Source organism: Schistocerca americana, chromosome 4 (assembly GCF_021461395.2).
Source record: "Schistocerca americana isolate TAMUIC-IGC-003095 chromosome 4, iqSchAmer2.1, whole genome shotgun sequence".
NCBI lineage: Eukaryota > Metazoa > Arthropoda > Insecta > Orthoptera > Acrididae > Schistocerca > Schistocerca americana.
In genome coordinates this window covers 808,454,891-808,473,978 of record NC_060122.1, presented here as the reverse complement: position 1 = coordinate 808,473,978, position 19,088 = coordinate 808,454,891, and the positions used below count along the sequence as shown (strand labels likewise).

At 44.4% G+C, this 19,088-nt stretch overlaps 1 protein-coding gene across 1 annotated transcript in view; it reads left to right on the top strand.

The window, feature by feature from the left end:
• The window catches only part of LOC124613817 (beta-1,3-galactosyltransferase 4), a 718,801-nt gene that overhangs the window by 528,016 nt on the left and 171,697 nt on the right, over positions 1-19,088 (top strand). Inside the window, exon 2 of the mRNA XM_047142539.1 lies at positions 7,104-7,420. Coding sequence (XP_046998495.1) covers positions 7,145-7,420 — 276 coding nt within the window. The 5' untranslated portion in view covers positions 7,104-7,144. The remainder of the gene's footprint in view (positions 1-7,103; positions 7,421-19,088) is intronic.

Genomic DNA, 19,088 nt, shown 5'->3' with positions numbered 1-19,088 from the left:
CTGCTCGCGGATGCGTGGTCGAGATATGAATAGTCAGTTCAGGTCAGTAGAAGTGTGATTTGCACCTGACGTGGTCTGTGTGTAAAATGTTGGGTAAAAAAGAAGAGAGAGTGCCTCTAGAAGGAAAGAAGCATGTATTTACTAGAACAAAAGTTATAAGTTTTGGTTCAATATGAAAAAAGTCAGCGCTTTGTTGCGATTGTGTGTGCTTTCGGATTTAATTCGTGAAGCCGCCGTCAGAAGTATTTGTGACAACCCAGAATCAGTTCGTTAAACTGCTTGATCTTCAGGTGACTTAAGTGTGACTAGAAGTGGCCAAATCTCGCTCGGAGGAAAGTGGAAAAAATGCAAAGACATTGGAGTGAAGCTGCTATTCAAGCTAAAGCCATGAGCATGTGTACAGATTTAACGACAGAACAGGACAATCGAGCAACTTTCTCGGCCATCTGAGGTTGGTAATCATCGTTTCAAGCGTCAGTTTGGCTTTCACAACATTAAAATGGCAGGAGAGGCAGTTGCGGGGGGTGAAGTTGGAGCCTAGGAATTTAAGAAGCAATTGTGACAGTAAGTGTCTATATTGCGAAGCAGTTATTCAGCCTTGGTGAAACAGGCTTGTTTTGGAATCAAAAGCCTAGCCGGACGATCATTTTTATTGATGAAAAGGCTGCACCTCAATTAAGGTTTGCGAAGGCCCGATGCACCCTTCTTTTCGGAGGAAATGCTGCAGGGGATTGCAAATTAAAACCGCCATCGCAAAGTCTTAGGGCACTAAAGATCTGTGACAAGAGCGAGCTTGGGAGTTCATTGGAGATCGAACAGAAAATGTTGGATGACTTTTGCCATTTTCAGTGAATATTTTGTTAATGAACTGAATAGAGAATTGAAGGCCTATTCTGAGAAAGAAAAAAATTCCTTTCAAAGTTCTTCTAATTATAAATTTCTGTGCAAAACATTGTGACACTTGACATGTGTTAGAAGCACCTAGCGACAACACTTCAGCTACAAAGGATTTGCGTGTAAGGAAATCTGCCACGGAAACTGATTTAGCTATGACACCATCAGAGTCTTCCGATGTAGACGATCCAGAGGCTACTGAAATTAACATTTTAGTGTATTATGGTGTGTTTCAGTGTTAAATTTTTTAGTGTATAAAATTTGCATTAAAATGGGTTTCAGAAAGATGGTAAATACGCTAAGAGGCGCTTCTGTTTTGAAGTTAATATGTGAATGAACCAAAACCTAATTCTACGTTTTACATATAAAATGGCTCGATTCACGCGAATTCGGTAGGCGCGGCGATTTCGCGGAACGTAATTATCGCGTATAACCAGATTTGACTGTACTTGATGTGATCTGCGGTACGCGCTTCTGAACCTCACTTGAAATAAACCACGTTGACAGTGTGTTTCACAGTCTGTTTGTAATAGCACTGTTTTCCAAACTGGGTCAATAGATCAAAGGTGTGCTCTATAGCTTTTATAAAAGACATTATGATGTACAACAAAGCTTCTATTTCGTTTCAACTAGTTACGACAGTATGTCGTCGTGTAACAGATTTCAAAAAGTTTGAAATTGTTATGTACCACATGTCTAGAAATCTAAAGTCTGCTGGACGATGACACACAGTGGAAACGAGCTGCAGAACAATTAAAAACAAATACCACGAAAAGGGGTCGAAACATCTGAACCAATAACATTTCGCTTACAGCTAGCTCGACCCATTTTAAATTCCCTGTGGCTCTGTAGCATACTTCTGCGCCAGTCAAATCTATGGTATTAACACTAATAGCAGGTTGTCGAATCTCCCAGACATTTTGCAGGGCACCACTTGCGCGATGTGTCGCAACCATCAGATTAGTGGAATCGCTTCCTGCAAATGCGATGTTCAAATTCTTGTTCAGCGATCTTAATTAGGTTTTCCGCAATTTCTGTAAATCACTTGATGCGAAAGCCTTAGCAGGGTCTCGTCGTAACCCTTTCCACATCCTTAATCAGCCCTTTTTCTATAACGAGAGAAAATCCGCCTAGATAATGACATGCCTTCTATTGTAGGGAAGGGCGATGCGAATGTGGAAAATCTATTAAAATTTTGTGTGTTATGTGGACTTCTGTATGTTTTAATGTCTCTCAGTGGCTGGATCATTCTCTGAATACTGACAAAGGCTGAGATTATTAAAGCTTTTCTGGCATCTGCATATGAAACAGTGCTTCTGTATATCATTTTATGTCTTTCACCAATTTGTCAAACATTAAAACCTGTACGACGCTAATGATAAAAACTGCTGCTTGTTGAACACAAAAGATAATAATAGCAATAATAATAATAATAATAATACTAAAAACTTCATTAAGCAGCCATATTTTCTCATCTTTAAATACCCCGCCTTCTCTTCCTTCTTTTTCATTGTATCTGCCTCTCCTGTATGTCCCATTTCTTAGACGTACCATACAGTGAAATGACGTGGTAGTTAAGATAGTGGACAGGTATTCTGGATGAACGGCTTCAAATCCCCATTTGATTGAATTGATGAATGTTTGATATGTGCACGTCATCTCTTCGTGCAAATGTATTGGAATGGCAGCTTCAACAAGGACACGACCTCTTCCTTCGCCTACCTTTGTGTAAACAGATTCTCTGGTTCCTACACTGTGTATTCCATTATAATGTGCAAGATCCTTCCTTTCGTATTGCATCATTTACTAATATATCTATTTATTCAATCCTCACTCACTTCCTCGGTTTCCTCTTCTTATCCCAATATTCCTGTTCATGCGATTTAAGGCTTCCCAACACCCAGTACCTTACTATCTTCTATCCCATGCCCTTTTCTTTTCTCCTTTCTATTCTGTCAAACACTCTTCTTTCACCGTCTTCAGGATACTCCTGTGCAGCTGTCACACTCATACGTTGTAACACTTCGGGGTCAACTGTTTCGAAACGTGGAGAGGGAAAACGTTTTCAGCGCCATTATTTCACTAGTTGGCAAACTCGTTCGACAGACTTTTCAGTAGTGTTACTGATAAAAATCCAAACGTCACTTCTGTGCCACATGGACTTATACTTGGTGACATTCTCGATGGAGATCTGTCTGCTAATGAAAAGAGTAAACTGAGCGGACCCTTGTAGTGCTTAGGGAGGGTTGGGACATATTAAGACGCCGAGTTTCATCCACTCGCTTCTTTTCTTTTATCTAACAATACCAGCAGAATAGAAGACAACGCAACACAACTCTGCGCTGCACTGCATCTCATCACTTGCCCAAAAAATACAGGCATACTCTTCATACGTCATAACTTACTCAGTACCAATCTGTCCATACAGTAGCACACTGAATAGGGTGGCAATTCTCTGGGATACTGGTTGGATTTCGACATTTAAAGCCACTTCTTACTTTTATTTTGTTACTCATACATGCTTCATTCATTTCATTACTACCGATTTAATAAGCTCGTCTTCCTCCTTACTTGCCCTCCTCCCTGTTTCGCTGTATGCAGCTCTTGGACTTCGCGACTCTACCTTCCGCTTCCAGGTCGCCATCTCTCTCCCCCCCCCCCCCTCTCTCTCTCTCTCTCTCTCTCTCTCTCTCTGTGTGTGTGTGTCTTTCCGACTTTCCCTTACACAACCATCTTATTTCTTTCACCACCCCTACATCCTTCCTTGTTTGCACTACTACTGACCTTAAGTCTTCTTCTTCCCTCCTTATACCCCTTCACATTCCTCTACATGCACTTTCTGAACCTTGCGCTTCTACTCCCAACTGCAGTCCATGTAGTTTCTCTTTTTCTCCTATTCTCTCACCTTTTGTTACACACAATTCTTTTACTCCTTTTCACTGCTACTGACCTCAGCCTTTTTATCTTTTGCAACCCCGTTCTTTGCGCTCATACTACAGACTTTCACTTTTCATCTACATCTACATGACTACTCTGCAATTCACTCTTAACTGTCTAGTAGCGGATTTATCGAACTACAGTTTCACAAAATTCCCTACCATTCCACTGTCTTAATGGCTCACGGGAAAAAAAACACGTAAATCCTACCATATTACAGAGGAGACAAAAAAAATATAACCACTATTTAAAAGTCCATAACTTGCAAACTAATTGACGGAGTTGTCTCATTTTTGGTGAAAGTGTAGCTTAAAGTCCAACTTCACGATATCACTGTAGGTGTTCGAAATGGTCGCCATTAACATCCACACACAATCGATGCCGCCGAACTGCAGCACGAACTACTGACTGCAACGTCTTCAGTTGGATATTTGCACATGAATGTACGATGGATTCTCGAAGTTCATCCAATGTGCGTGGATTTTGTCGATAAACGACGTTCTTTAGTGTTCGCCACAGGTAAAAGTCCAGGAGTTAGGTCTGAGCAACGTGGTGGATAATCCACTAGGCGCTTCAGTCCGGAACCGTGTAACCGCTACGGTCGCAGGTTCGAATCCTGCCTCGGGCATCGATGTGTGTGATGTTCCTATGTTAGTTAGGTTTAAGTAGCTTTAAGTTTTAGGGGACTGATGAGCTCAGATGTTAAGTCCCATAGTGCTCAGAGCCATTTTGAACCGTTGTTTGTGTACATCTTTAACACAGCCTTCGGCTTCAAATTTGTCTCGAATGCGACGAATCGTTAAACCTGTCGGTAGCTCTGTTTGATACTCATTGTCCATCGTCGTTGAACCCCATTAACGTTTTAGTACTTAAAATACCACTTCAAAACTGACTTCCTTTCATCGAATGTAAGCCTTGCGCCAGCCACGTTTACACGAGTAACAGGTGCAACTAAGATCAAAACAAACTATCTGGCGACTGTCATCTGACAAAACAAAATAACGCAATGCAACGCTTGTGTGGCGATTGCTGGAACTACAAACTATTACACTACCAAAGATGAGACAACTCCGTCACTTAGTTTGCCAGTTATGGACTTTTAAACAGTGGATACATTATTTGGGACCCCTCTGTAGTTCTGTTTTCTCTTTGTTACAGTGAGTCTTTCGCTATGTGGGTGGGTGTAACCAAATATTTTCGCTTCTGGAAGAGTTCGTTGGAGATCGAAATTTCGTGAAAGGATCTTACCACAATGAAAAACGCCTTTAATTTTAAATTAACGACAGCCTCTGTTGGAATGTTTACCTAGATTTCAGTTGGGATAACCCAACCTCCTTCAGAATAAAAGAACTTATTCTGAAGAAGGTTGGGTTATCCCAACTGAAACCAAGGTAAATCTAGGTAAACATTGCAACTCAGGCTGTTGTTAGTTTAAAATTAATATTTATACAGTTGCTGACAGGTCTGCGAAATGATGAAAATATTAAAAACGCCTTTGTCTTAATGATCGTTACGCCAAATCGCATATCATATCTGCAACTCTCTCTCTCTCTCTCTCTCTCTCTCTCTCCTATTTTGCGACACAACCCATGCTCACCTCATTCTTCTACATGCACTTGTCTCGCCTTATGCCTCTACTTCTCGAATCCAACCCATCTAATTTCTTTCTCCTACACGCACAGCTGTGTTGTTTACTTTCTTCCTTCACTGCTCTACCACTGGGCATCACTTCGTCCTTTCCCTTTGTCCCTCTCGTTCCTGTTGCACTTTCCACCTCTACTTGCCCCTCCAGCCTCACTCTTTTGTTACTCCCACTCTGTTGCCTTTTTCTTTTACCACTCTTACATCCTTCCTCCACTGTACTAATTGTGAGCTTCACACTTCGCCACCAGCTGGTGTGGCCGTGCGGTTCTAGACGCTTCAGTCTTGAACCGCGCGACCGCTACGGTCGCAGGTTCGAATCCTGCCTCGGGCATGGATGTGTGTGATGTCCTTAGGTTGCACCTCTACTACGCCACTCTAGCTCACCAAATTTCTCTCTTTCTCCCGCTTGCCCAGCTTTTACCAATCACATTCTTCCTTCACTGCACTACTACTGGTCATCACTCTTCTTCCTCTCCCCTTGTCTCATTTCTCTTGCAGTTTGCACCTCTACATTCCATTCCAGCCTTGCTCTTTTGTTACTCCCACTCTCCTGGCCTTTTCTTTCACCACTCTTATATCCTTCCTCCACTATACTACTTGTGACCTTCACACTTCGCCTTTTTTCTTTGTCCCCATTATCCCTCTTGCATTTTGCACCTCTACTACCCCACTCTAGCACACCAAATATCTCTCTTTCTCCAGCTTTCACCAATTACATTCTTCCTTCACTGCATTGCTACTGGTCATCACTCATCTTCCTCTCCCCTTGTCTCATTCCTCTTGCACTTTGCACCTCTACTTTCCACTCCAGCCTCTCTCTCTTGTTACTCCTACTCTCCTGCCCTTTTCTTTCACCACTCTTATATCCTTCCTCCACTGTACTACTTGTGACCTTCACTCTTCGCCTTTTTCCCTTGTCCCTGTTATCCCTCTTGCGTTTTGCACCTCTAATACCCCACTCCAACCCACCAAATTTCTATCTTTCTCCTGCTTGCCTATCTTTTTCCATTTACATTCTTTGTTCACTGGACTGCTACTGGTCTTCCATCTTCGTCCTTTCCCTTGTCCCTCTCATTCCTCTTGCACTTCGCACATCTACTTTATACTCCAGCCTCTCTCTTTTGTTACCCCCACTCTGGTGCCTATTTCTTTTACTACTCCTATATCCTTCCTTCACTGTACTACTTGTGGCCATCACACTTCGTCCTTTCCCCTTGTCCCTCCCATCCATCTGACGCTTCACACCTCCACTTCCCTGCTCCTTCACTGTACTACTTGTGGCCTTCACACTTCGTCCTTTCCCCTTGTCCCTCCCATCTCTCTGACGCTTCACACCTCCACTTCCCTGCTCCTTCACTGTACTACTTGTGGCCTTCACACTTCGTCCTTTCCCCTTGTCCCTCCCATCTCTCTGACGCTTCACACCTCCACTTCCCTGCTCCTTCACTGTACTACTTGTGGCCTTCACACTTCGTCCTTTCCCCTTGTTCTTCCCATCCCACTGTCACTTCACACCTCTACTTCCCTGCTCCAACACACAGAACTTTTCTTTCTCCCACCCACCCAGCTTTTTCGCTTACGCCCTTTCTTCATTGCACCACTGCTGACTGCTCTCCCGGTCCGTCTAGGAGGCCATGGCTGGAGGCGGGGGCGGCGCGCGCGCCTAGCGATGCTGGAGAAGCGGCTGCCGGCGCTGGTGTGGGGCGCGGCGGCGGCGGCGCTGTGCCTGTCGCTGTACCGCCTGCTGGGCTGGCCGGCGGGCGGCCTGGGCGACGCGCCGCCCACGCGGCCGCCGCAGCCCGCCTACCTGCTGCTGCTGCCCGGCAACGCCACCGCCTCGGCGCCGCCCTACCCGCTGGCGCGCCTGCCCGCCGGCGACGCCGCCTCCCTCATCGACCTGCGCGGCTTCCGCTTCCTCATCAACAACTACCCCTGCGGCGAGCCAGCGGCCGCCGCCCTCGGCCCAGGTGAGCCGCGCTTCTTTCTTCGCTGTCTCAGCGCAGCGCTCCAGGACAAGTAAAACTGATGGCAGAAATCGAAGGCACAGGGGTAACCTTTAAGGGGGGTAGGACGTCCAACGGGCCGACTTGGAGCAGGAGACTCACCACAGGACATTTTAATTTCTACTGTCTATACTTTTACAAATAAATTCATAAAGCTTTGTCACCATGACCAGGAAGGATTGAGGGCACTCACACTCATAGCAGTGGAAGTTTAAAAACGTAGCAAAATGCCCTTTTTTACATGTGAAATTTCATTATTTTTTCACTTATTACTGGCTGCATTTGTTGCTGTAGGTACACTTCTGTTCCTAAGTAAGAGAGATTCTTCGATGAATTTTTCATAGCATACAAACAGTAGTTACAGGTGTATGAAACTCTAGAATTTTCCAAGTCGATTGAAAAACTGTGGAAAAAATTGAGATAATTAACTACAAAACTTGAGTTTTTTTCCAAACATTAAGTTTAAAATGTAACAGTTCATTCATTTTTTTCATAAATTAGATAACTTCTAGAGTTTCATACACCTGTAACTATGGTTTGTATGCTGTACAAAAGTCATCGAAGAATCTCTCTTACTTGCGAAGAAGTGTACGTATAGCATCAAATGCAGGCAGTAGTAAGTGAAAAAATGATGAAATTTCACACGTAAAAAAATGTGTTTTGTTACGTTTTTGAGCTTCCACTGCTATGAGTATGCATCCTGAATCCTTCCTGGTCATGCTGTTAGAGTTTTATGAATTTATTTGTAAAAGTATACACAGTGTAAATTAAAATGTCCTGTGGTGCCTCTCCTGCTCCAAGTCGGCCCGATTGGCGTCCTACCCCCCTTAAGAGACCCACCTACATGGATCATGCTTAACCGCATCACTGATGAAATATCAAGAGCGCTGTACCAGATTCGTAAGCAGGTAACGACCGTATACAAGATGATAACATGATACATGGGGCAACACAAATTCAAGCGTTGATACGGAAATAGATGATGATATGAACACACCAGTATCACCAGATACAGATATACAGGGTGAACGTTCATGCAGAGACGGATTTCTGACTGGAAATGGAGGAAGAAAGGTCCTGTGAACATGCGTTTAGAAATTGACGGTCTCCGTGCAACAACAGACCTGAAGTTAAAATTTTCTGGTTTATTAGGCCGCGCCATGTTTCTACTAGAGTGTTCGACGTTTCGAGCCCTCTGCTGGGATCCTCTTCAGGATCTTTTTGGTGTCCACTACTGCTAGAACACTATCAGAGACCAGTGTCGCGTCCACTTATAAAGGGGGAGTTTTCTGGCGTTTGTGCTGGAGAACTCCCCCTTTATAAGTGGACGCGACACTCGTCTCTGATAGTGTTCTAGCAGTAGTGGACACGAAAAGATCCTGAAGAGGATCCCAGCAGAGCGGTCGAAACGTCGAACACTTTAGAAGAAACATGACGCGGCATAATAACCCAGAAGATTTTAACTTCAGTGACAACGGCCACGAAAGCCTGCAGACTTACATAACAGATATTCCCGGAACATAGTATAGAACTGCATCGCATCCACGTCACAACAGATGTCCAGCTCGTTGCAGGTGATAAGGGTAGCAGCGGTTGTCATGCAGGGTACATATAACCGTACTTTGGGTTACACCATGATGGCGGGCCACTTCCCTGGAGCTCGTACTACGATTCGTCTGAATATTGTGTAGACCCCGGTCCTCCAAATCTGGTGCACGCACAGTCCGCACGTTAGTTTGTCTTAAAGGACCCGTGATCACATATACGCCGGAAACGGGTTTGAAATGTGAGATCGCCGCGCGGAGTGGCCGCGCGATTGGAGGCGCCATATCACGGATTGCGGAGCCCCTCCCGCAGGAGGTTCGAGTCCTCCCTCGGCCATGAGTATGTCTGTTGTTCTTAGCACAAGTTAGTTTCAGTAATTTGAAGTCTAGCGACCGATAACCCAGAAGTTTGGTCCCTTAGGAATCCACACACATTTGAACAATTCTGTTGCTTGATGTGATTGTTATCTGTGAGGTTACTTGTTTTGGTACAGCCATGCTGCCTCTAAAACCGTTTCCGTCTGCTTGGCCGTAGACATACACCATCTCGGCTTGTTCCCGACATGAATACCGGGCGATTCTGCTGTTTACAGTACGCTGCGTCAATCAAAAATGTTCAAATGTGTGTGAAATCTTATGGGACTTAACTGCTAAGGTCATCAGTCCCGAAGCTTACACACTACTTAACCTAAATTATCCTAAGGACAAACACACACACACCCACGCCCGAGGGAGGACTCGAACCTCCGCCGGGACCGCTTCAATCAAACAGCCTGCAAAATAAAAGGAACACACGGCACAATGGTCAGACGAATTTTCATTCATCAGCGCCATCTACTGTGTCAACGATGCATTTCCGGACACATGTTCATAGGACCTTCTTTCCTCCATTTCCAGTTCAAAATGGTTCAAATGGCTCTGAGCACTATGGGACAACATCTGAGGTCATCAAATGGTTCAAATGGCTCTGAGCACTATGGGACTCAACTGCTGAGGTCATTAGTCCTCTAGAACTTAGAACTAATTAAACCTAACTAACCTAAGAACATCACAAACATCCATGCCCGAGGCAGGATTCGAACCTGCGACCGTAGAGGTCTCGCGGTTCCAGACTGCAGCGCCTTTAACCGCACGGCCACTTCGGTCGGCTGAGGTCATCAGACCCCTAGACTTAGAACTACTTAAACCTAACGAACCTAGGGACAGCACACACATCCAAGGCCGAGGCAGGAGTCGAACCTGCGACTGTTGCAGTAGCGCGGTTCCGGACTGACTACAACCGCTCAGCCACAACGGCCGTCTCCATTTCCAGTCAGGAATTCGTCCCTGTTGACCCTGTATATACGGCATAGTATCATATCAGTTGACTGCGACAGTACTACAAGTAATATATACATGGAATTTAGAAATAATTTATTAATAACAAATTATACAATGAATTTTCGTATTTGCACAAAGTAAAATAAGTAATTAGTTAGTTTCTTTGGATCATTATTTTCAAACATGTAACCGTGTGCCGGCCGAAGTAGCCGTTCTGTTTTAGGCGCTGCAGTTTGGTACCGCGAGACCGCTACGATCGCTGGTTAGAATCCTGCCTCGGGCTTGGATGTGTGTGATGTCCTTAGATTAGTTAGGTTTAACGAGTTCTAAGTTGTAGGGGACTAATGACCTCAGAAGTTAAGTCCCATAGTGCGCAGAGCCATTTGAACCGTGTATTATTTAAACTGTTTGTATCTTAAACTGTTAAACGTGAATTTTATAATATTGTACACAAACATACATATGGAGTATCATAAGAGATAACTACACGAACACCAACGCACGGCATAGATAAGTGCCTTTCGGATAGACAAGGCTCGAGGTTACCCGTCCGAGGCTCCTCTCCCGCTTAGGACGCGGACAACTGGAGGGAGTAATTGTAGTAACAAATCATACTGTTGACGTCGAATGAAACAACAAGTTTACTGTTACCAGTCACTGTTTACTTATTTCCAGGACGCATTTCGAAGGTTTAAGCCTCCATCATCAGGTGTATTTACGTTCGCTAGTATGACGTTTAGTTTTTAGCCAATAAACCCCAAAACAATGTTCTGAAATAGCCTTCTGGTTCTCGTCTAGACAGTGGCACAAGTTCTTTCAAAATTCGTAAGACAACATACACATGTATATTATACTAACAAATGTAAATCAACCTACTGATGGAGGTTTAAACCTTCGAAAAGCATCGTGGACATACATAAACAACGTCTGGTATCGGTGAACTTGCTGTTTCAATCGATATCAATAACAATCATGGTAAACCCTAATCTAAAATGTTCCCATATAATAGGAGTGTTAAACCTCATAGACAGTCCACGTAAGTTAATCTCATGACGTTCATATATACATACGGTATTGGCTCTGAGCACTATGTGACTTAACATCTGAGGTCATCAGTCCCCTAGAACTTCGAACTATTGAAGCCTAACTAACCTAAGGACATCACACACACCCATGCCCGAGGCAGGACTCGAACCTGCGACTGTAGTAGTCGTGCGGTTCTGGACTGAAGCGCCTAGAACCGCTCGGCCACCGCTGCCGGCTACACAGTTTGTTCTGTGAGTAACACTATAAAGTGCGCACATGAAATGCGGGAACACTTTCAATTATTTATTGCACAAGAACTAAACATTGTACAAATGTCATACATTTTGCATTTTGAAGAGAAACGCTGAAAGATTTTTCTACAAACATTCGATGTGTGAATCATGAGTGAACCGGCAGAGGGTAATACGATAACTGAATTCTTGCCATACCCGTCCCAGCACGGCATCGTCGACTGTGGCAGTCGCTTCCCGCATTCTCTCCTTGAGCTCTGCTACATCACGTGGTAGAGGCGGTACATACACTAGATCTGTGTGTCCCCACAGAAAAAAGTCACACGGAATGAGATATGGTGATCAGGTAGGCAATTTCATGAAACCGCTGTCCCCTTCTGTAACACGGGCGATCCATCGATGAGGCAGCTCCGTGTTCAGGTACCTTCGAACTTGAAACTTGGCAGAGCACTTGCCTGCGAAAGGCAAAGGTCCCGAGTTCGAGTCTCGGTCCGGCACACAGTTTTAATCTTCCAGGAAGTTTAATATCAGCGCACACTTCGCTGCAGAGTGAAAATCTCATTCTGGAAACCTACGAACTACACGATGAAAATGGGGTGGAGCCTCATCCTGCTGAAAGATGAACGGACAGTCCGATTGCACTTGAGGCATCAGCCATTGCTTCAACATGCCCAAGTAGGAATATCCAGTGACAGTGCTCCCAGCGAAGAAGAATGCCCCGTACAGTTTTCAATGTAACAAGCCACAAAAAAACATTTACCTTTGCGGAATCACGCTCAAATTCAATGCATTCGTGTGGATGCTTTGTACCCCAGATTCGACAATTATGCCTGTTCACTTTCCCATTAGTGTGAAAAGTGGCTTCGTTGCAAAAAATTAAGCGATCAACAATGACATCCCCATCGACATTCGATTGTTGCAACTGCGAACAAAACTCAAAACGCTTGTCTTTGTCGTCGTCATTCAGCTTCTTCACTAGCTCCAATTTGAATGGTTTGATAGACAGCTTCTGTCGCAGGTCTTTCCACACTGTCATTGGAGCGATTTCGAGTTCACGAGACGCACGATTCACCGGTTTCTTTGGACTCCTTATGAATGTCTCTCGTACGCGCTCCACATTCACTTCACTCACACTGGGACGTCCGCTTCTCTTTGCCGGGAACAAGCAACCCGTCGTAACGAATTTGTTGTGCCAGTGGTAAATGGCCTTCCTTGTTGATGGCTTCTTGCCGTACTTGGTTCTAACCATACGTTGAACAGCTATAGCACACTTGTTTTGTCGAACTCGAACACACAGAAAGCTCGCAATGATTGCGACTATCGCTGACTGTCAGCAAAATACCAAAGTACGCTGTGGCGGTATACATGAAAAAAAAAAAAACACTTCGGGGTTTCTCTTCAAAATGATATTAATATCTGTACAATGTTTGGTTCCTGTGCAATAAGTAATTGAAAGTGTTCCCGGACTTTAGGTACACCCTGTACGCTATGTGAACAAAAGTATCCGGACACGTGGCTGAAAATGACTTACACGTTCGTGGCGACCTCCATCAGTAACGCTGGAATTCAATATGGTGCTAGCCCACCCTTAGCTTTGATGACAGCTTCCACTCTCGCAGGCATACGTTCAATCAGGTGCTGAAAGGTTTCTCGGGGAATGGCAGCCCATCTTCACGGAGTGCTGTACTGAGGAGAGCTATCGATGTCGGTCGGTGAAGCCTGGCATGAAGTCGGCTTTCCAAAACATCCCAAAGGTGTTCTATAGGATTCAGGTAAGGACTCTGTGCAGGCCATTTTGTTTTCAGGGATGTTACTGTCGTGTAACCACTCCGCCACAGGCCGTACATTATGAACAGGCGCTCGATCGTGTTGAAAGATACAGTCGCCATCCCCGAATTGTTGTTCAACAGTGGGAGGCAAGAAGGTGCTTAAAACATCAATGTAGGCCTCTGCACTGATAGTGCCACGCGAAACAACAAAGGGTGCAAATCACCTCTATCAAAAACGCGACCACACCATTACACCACCACCTCCGAATTTTACTGTCGGCACTATACTCGCTGGCAGATGACGTTCACTGGGCATTCGCCATACCCACATCCTGCCATCGCCACATTGTGTACCGTGATTCGTGACTCCACTCAACGTTTTCCGATTGTTCAACTCCAATGTTTACGCTCCTTACACCAAGCGAGGCGTCGTTTGGCATTTACCGGCGTGATGTGTGACTTGGGTAGCCACTAGACCATGAAATCAAAGTTTTCTCACCTCCCGCCTAGTGTCACAGTACTTGCAGTGGATCTTGATGCACTTTGGAAATCCTGTGTGATGTTCTGGATAGATGTCTGCCTATTACACATTAGATCCTCTTCAAATGTCGGCGGTCTGTGTCAGTGAACAGAAGCTGAGGTCGGCCTGTACGCTTTTGTGCTGTACGTGTCCCTTCACGTTTGCACTTCACTATCACATCACACAGTGGACCCAGGGATGCGTAGGAGTGTGGAAATCTCGCATACATACGTATGACACAAGTGACACCGTATCACCTGACCACGTTCGAAGTCCGGGAGTTCCGCGGAGCGGCCCATTCTGCTCTCTCGCGATGTCTAATGGCTACTGAGGTCGCTGATATGGAGTACCTGGCTGTAGGTGGCGGCACAGTGCACCTAATATGAAAAACGTATGTTTTTGGGCGTGTCTGGAAACTTTTGATCTCGCAGTGTACCTTGATTACCTGACAGGAACCTGGTCCATCCGCTTGCTGTAATTGAGCAGTGCCCAACCCGTTGCTGATGAGTGCTCTCTTCTGGTGTATGTGAACAACAACAAAATTTTTCTGTGAGCAGCGACGTCGTTGGTTCAGATGAAATTTTATGTTCCTTATGTTACGTCGTGCATTGTAACATACTCAAGTGTCACTAGATTAACGAAATATTTCTTTAAAACAGTCGTGTTATGTGTGTTACATTCAATTGAATCAAATTGGAATACCTTATCGCCTTGTAATTCTTTCTTTTCGTCATCTTTTCACATACAGAAATTATTCGGACGTTGGTTAAGATTTATAAAGAGCCTGCTTTTTCATTTTCTAGTTGTAAATAAGAACTGAAACGTTGTTATCTCGCAACTCATCCGTGTTCTGGACTTCCAAGAACTGCGACCAAAGCGGAAACACCGGGAAAGTGGAAAATACAATTCTGGACAATTTTACTGAAGGCATGTGGAATAGTTGAAGTGAGAGATGCACCAGAAGAAAGATACAGAACATTTACTTGAAAATGAGGCTCGAGAGAGCCTTGTGGAAGATTGGCGTCGAATTTGCTGAATACTGAACAAAACAAAATGCGAAGAAATGCTGGATGAAGCAAAATGCGAAAAAGGATTTCACAACTGTATATAAACCGTTTAACTGTGTACAAATGGTTCCTAGACATTTTTGTTCACTTTCTCCTGCCAGGATGGAAGGAAGAACCTACTAGGGTGTGCTAGAAAGTAATGCCTCCCAATTTGTTACGTGAAAACTCTTAATCTTTATAAACAAAAGAAACATGGTTAACATTCTACATTTTATTCATGTCTACCTATTTATTTCTCAACATAGTCACCCTGGCGGCGAACATCTTTCTGCCAACGAGAGACCAGATTGTTGATACCGTCACTGTAGAATGTTTGACTTTATTGACGGAGCCGCAACCTCACTTCTGCTCGCAAGGCTTCGTCACTGTCAGAGTGAGAAGTGTTCGAAGATATTACATGAGTTTTGGAAGCAGATGAAAGTCAGTTGGGTCCAACTCAGGACTGCGTGGAGGGTGATCACTGACAGTGAATCTAAGGCGTCGGATTGTTGCAAATGTCGCAGCTTTCGTGTGTGGTTCAGCGTTGTCACTGTGAAGGAAAGGGTATTCCATGCGTGAAGGAACTCTTCTGCTGCTAGAAACTCGATTACAGCACGATGTTTCTCACGCACCGACATACAGGGTGTTTCAAAAATGACCGGTATATTTGAAACGGCAATAAAAATTAAACGAGCAGCGATAGAAATACACCGTTTGCTGCAATATGCTTGGGACAACAGTACATTTTCAGGCGGACAAACTTTCGAAATTACAGTAGTTACAATTCTCAACAACAGATGGCGCTGCGGTCTGGGAAACTCTATAGTACGATACTTTCCACATATCTACCATGCGTAGCAATAATATGGCGTAGTCTCTGAATGAAATTACCCGAAACCTTTGACAACGTGTCTGGCGGAATGGCTTCACATGCAGATGAGATGTACTGCTTCAGCTGTTCAATTGTTTCTGGATTCTGGCGGTACACCTGGTCTTTCAAGTGTCCCCACAGAAAGAAGTCACAGGGGTTCATGTCTGGCGAATAGGGAGGCCAATCCACGCCGCCTCCTGTATGTTTCGGATAGCCCAAAGCAATCACACGATCATCGAAATATTCATTCAGGAAATTAAAGACGTCGGCCGTACGATGTGGCCGGGCACCATCTTGCATAAACCACGAGGTGTTCGCAGTGTCGTCTAAGGCAGTTTGTACCGCCACAAATTCACGAAGAATGTCCAGATAGCGTGATGCAGTAATCGTTTCGGATCTGAAAAATGGGCCAATGATTCCTTTGGAAGAAATGGCGGCCCAGACCAGTACTTTTTGAGGATGCAGGGACAATGGGACTGCAACATGGGGCTTTTCGGTTCCCCATATGCGCCAGTTCTGTTTATTGACGAAGCCGTCCAGGTAAAAGTAAACTTCGTCAGTAAACCAAATGCTGCCCACATGCATATCGCCGTCATCAATCCTGTACACTATATCGTTAGCGAATGTCTCTCGTGCAGCAATGGTAGCGGCACTGAGGGGTTGCCACGTTTGAATTTTGTATGGATAGAGGTGTAAACTCTGGCGCATGAGACGATACGTGGACGTTGGCGTCATTTGGACTGCAGCTGCAACACGGCGAACGGAAACCCGAGGCCGCTGTCGGATCACCTGCTGCACTAGCTGCGCGTTGCCCTCTGTGGTTGCCGTACGCGGTCGCCCTACCTTTCCAGCACGTTCATCCGTCACGTTCCCAGTCCGTTGAAATTTTTCAAACAGATCCTTTATTGTATCGCTTTTCGGTCCTTTGGTTACATTAAACCTCCGTTGAAAACTTCGTCTTGTTGCAACAACACTGTGTTCTAGGCGGTGGAATTCCAACACCAGAAAAATCCTCTGTTCTAAGGAATAAACAATGTTGTCTACAGCACACTTGCACGTTGTGAACAGCACACGCTTACAGCAGAAAGACGACGTTGCGACCGAACCGCCGAATCTTTCCATCAGTAAATGGGGTTTGTTCTCAACTGACTCAGTTGTTTTAACCCCTCCACTGACAGAATGACCCGCTTCCTACTTCCGTATGTATAAAGCCAATACGGACTTGTAGCTGTCACGCCTTTGCGCTTACTGCTACGTATTTTAACCGTAAATAGCTCAGCCCTAATGGTAAGAGTTAGTAGTGAATTCTGGCATTATTAATCTTTGAAGACAGCACAGCTGCCACAAGCTCAGCTCACTCTTACTCCACTCCTACCCTCGCCATTACACCACATTAACTAGGTGCTACATGGACCTTGCTAAATTCACTTGCGTATACATTTTTGACCGTTACTCGCCAGTATTTACCTATTGGATTAGTACACTCCTATCCGGACTATTTCTCAAAGAGCTGTGATGATTGAACGGGATCGATCCACGGCCTACAGTGCCCTACAGTTCACACGGTAACACTGCCTACCTGACCCACTTAACTTGGTAGTGAGCTTATGTATCCAATCACCACAGCTAGCAGCAGTAGATAATCCTATCAGCACGACGAGAGCAGCAGACTTACCGTCGAATCCTCCTGAAAATACTTATAACTACGGTCGCCAGCTCTGAAGGAGCAAAAGAATAAATCAATTTTTTGGCTCGTTTCAAAGTGAAACGGCTTGAGTTGAATTTTAAACTTAATTCTGAATATTACTATTTCTGATCATTCTAGGTGATTCTACAAAGCAAATACTCTCTCAATTTCTGTGAGTTGGCTTGGTAATTACCACCAAGACAATTTAAGCAACTTAGGTTAACAAACTTCTACCCTTCAACTTATTTAATGATTTTGGGATATTACTCTTTGGACAATTGCTATAGAATTAGTTAAGTGACTTTACTTGAAAGGTTACTCAGAAAAATTTAAGTAACTATAAATAGGCGACTCATTCTGGTGTGACCATTGCTCTTTTCTACATTCTTAAACGCTAAAGTATTCTACAACCAAAAGAATTGTAAATGAAAGAGGCGATGGTGGCCTCAGTCTGATTTCACTACACTATGTTTCAGGTTACTACACTTTACAAGGAACAACATGCGTCGTAATTTTGCTCATTACTATATTCTGTCTTCTGCACTTGCACAAAGAAAACTGGTATTCTCCTTTTACATGTATACAAAGTTCGACTTAACAGTTTCAAGCAGTCTTGCCTTGGGTAGACGTGTCGGTGCTGGTGGTGATATGCATGTGGCTAACGCAGCTCTTCCTCTTCACGCCTCGTGCCCTTAATGGCGGCTGGAACTACGAGCTGTAGCACTCGTATAAGCTACTGCGCGTCCGCCATAGAATCTGGGCGCAGGAACTCTTACACTCAGCCCCAGTGGCATAGAGACGGCTTCGACAACCATTCGTCGCGTTCCACTCCACAAACGGCGACGATATTCGCCTCTTCGCTGTTGCACAATCACTTTTGCGTGAGCACAGTTACGCACGTCCGCTCACGTCAACACTCCCCAGGCCATTCCATTGTTCACTCCCTGTGTCTCCAGCTACCTCTAGCTACGCTCGTATCACCAAGAGTGGGGGCGTTCCCCTACCACCTTTTCACCGAAATCATTCAGTATTTAAGAATATTTATATTTATTACCCTGGAGTTCATACCAGTCATAATAATTTACTACTAGCGCCTTATAACATTAAACCATACAGTAATAACTTATAATTACCATCAAAAAGAATACATTTGACTCCGAGAGTTCTGTGCATTGTCTGAGACAGCGCTAATTCCCAGTTTCGCCAATAGATGGCATCAGGGTGCACTCCCTGGCAGTCTCACACCAGCGCGCCCGTTTCCGACGCGCGGGCTCCAAATTACTGTCAGCCCACCATCATTTCAGTTCCGTTACACATGCCCCACTTCTTATTGAAGTATCTAACAGTGATAGTTCAATAAGAAGTCTCTCCTATAATGAATCTGAAATTTTCGTTAAGGTTTTTACCAAGGGTTTTCCCTTTCTTACTGATACGCCTCGGTACTTATATTACTTATTTAAAATTAAACACCAATTCTTTCTATCTTTCCTGCTAAACATTACATAAATGATTTACATATATTCTTTACAATTTTCTTACATCTAAACACAGTACACTTTAAACATCTTTTTTTTTT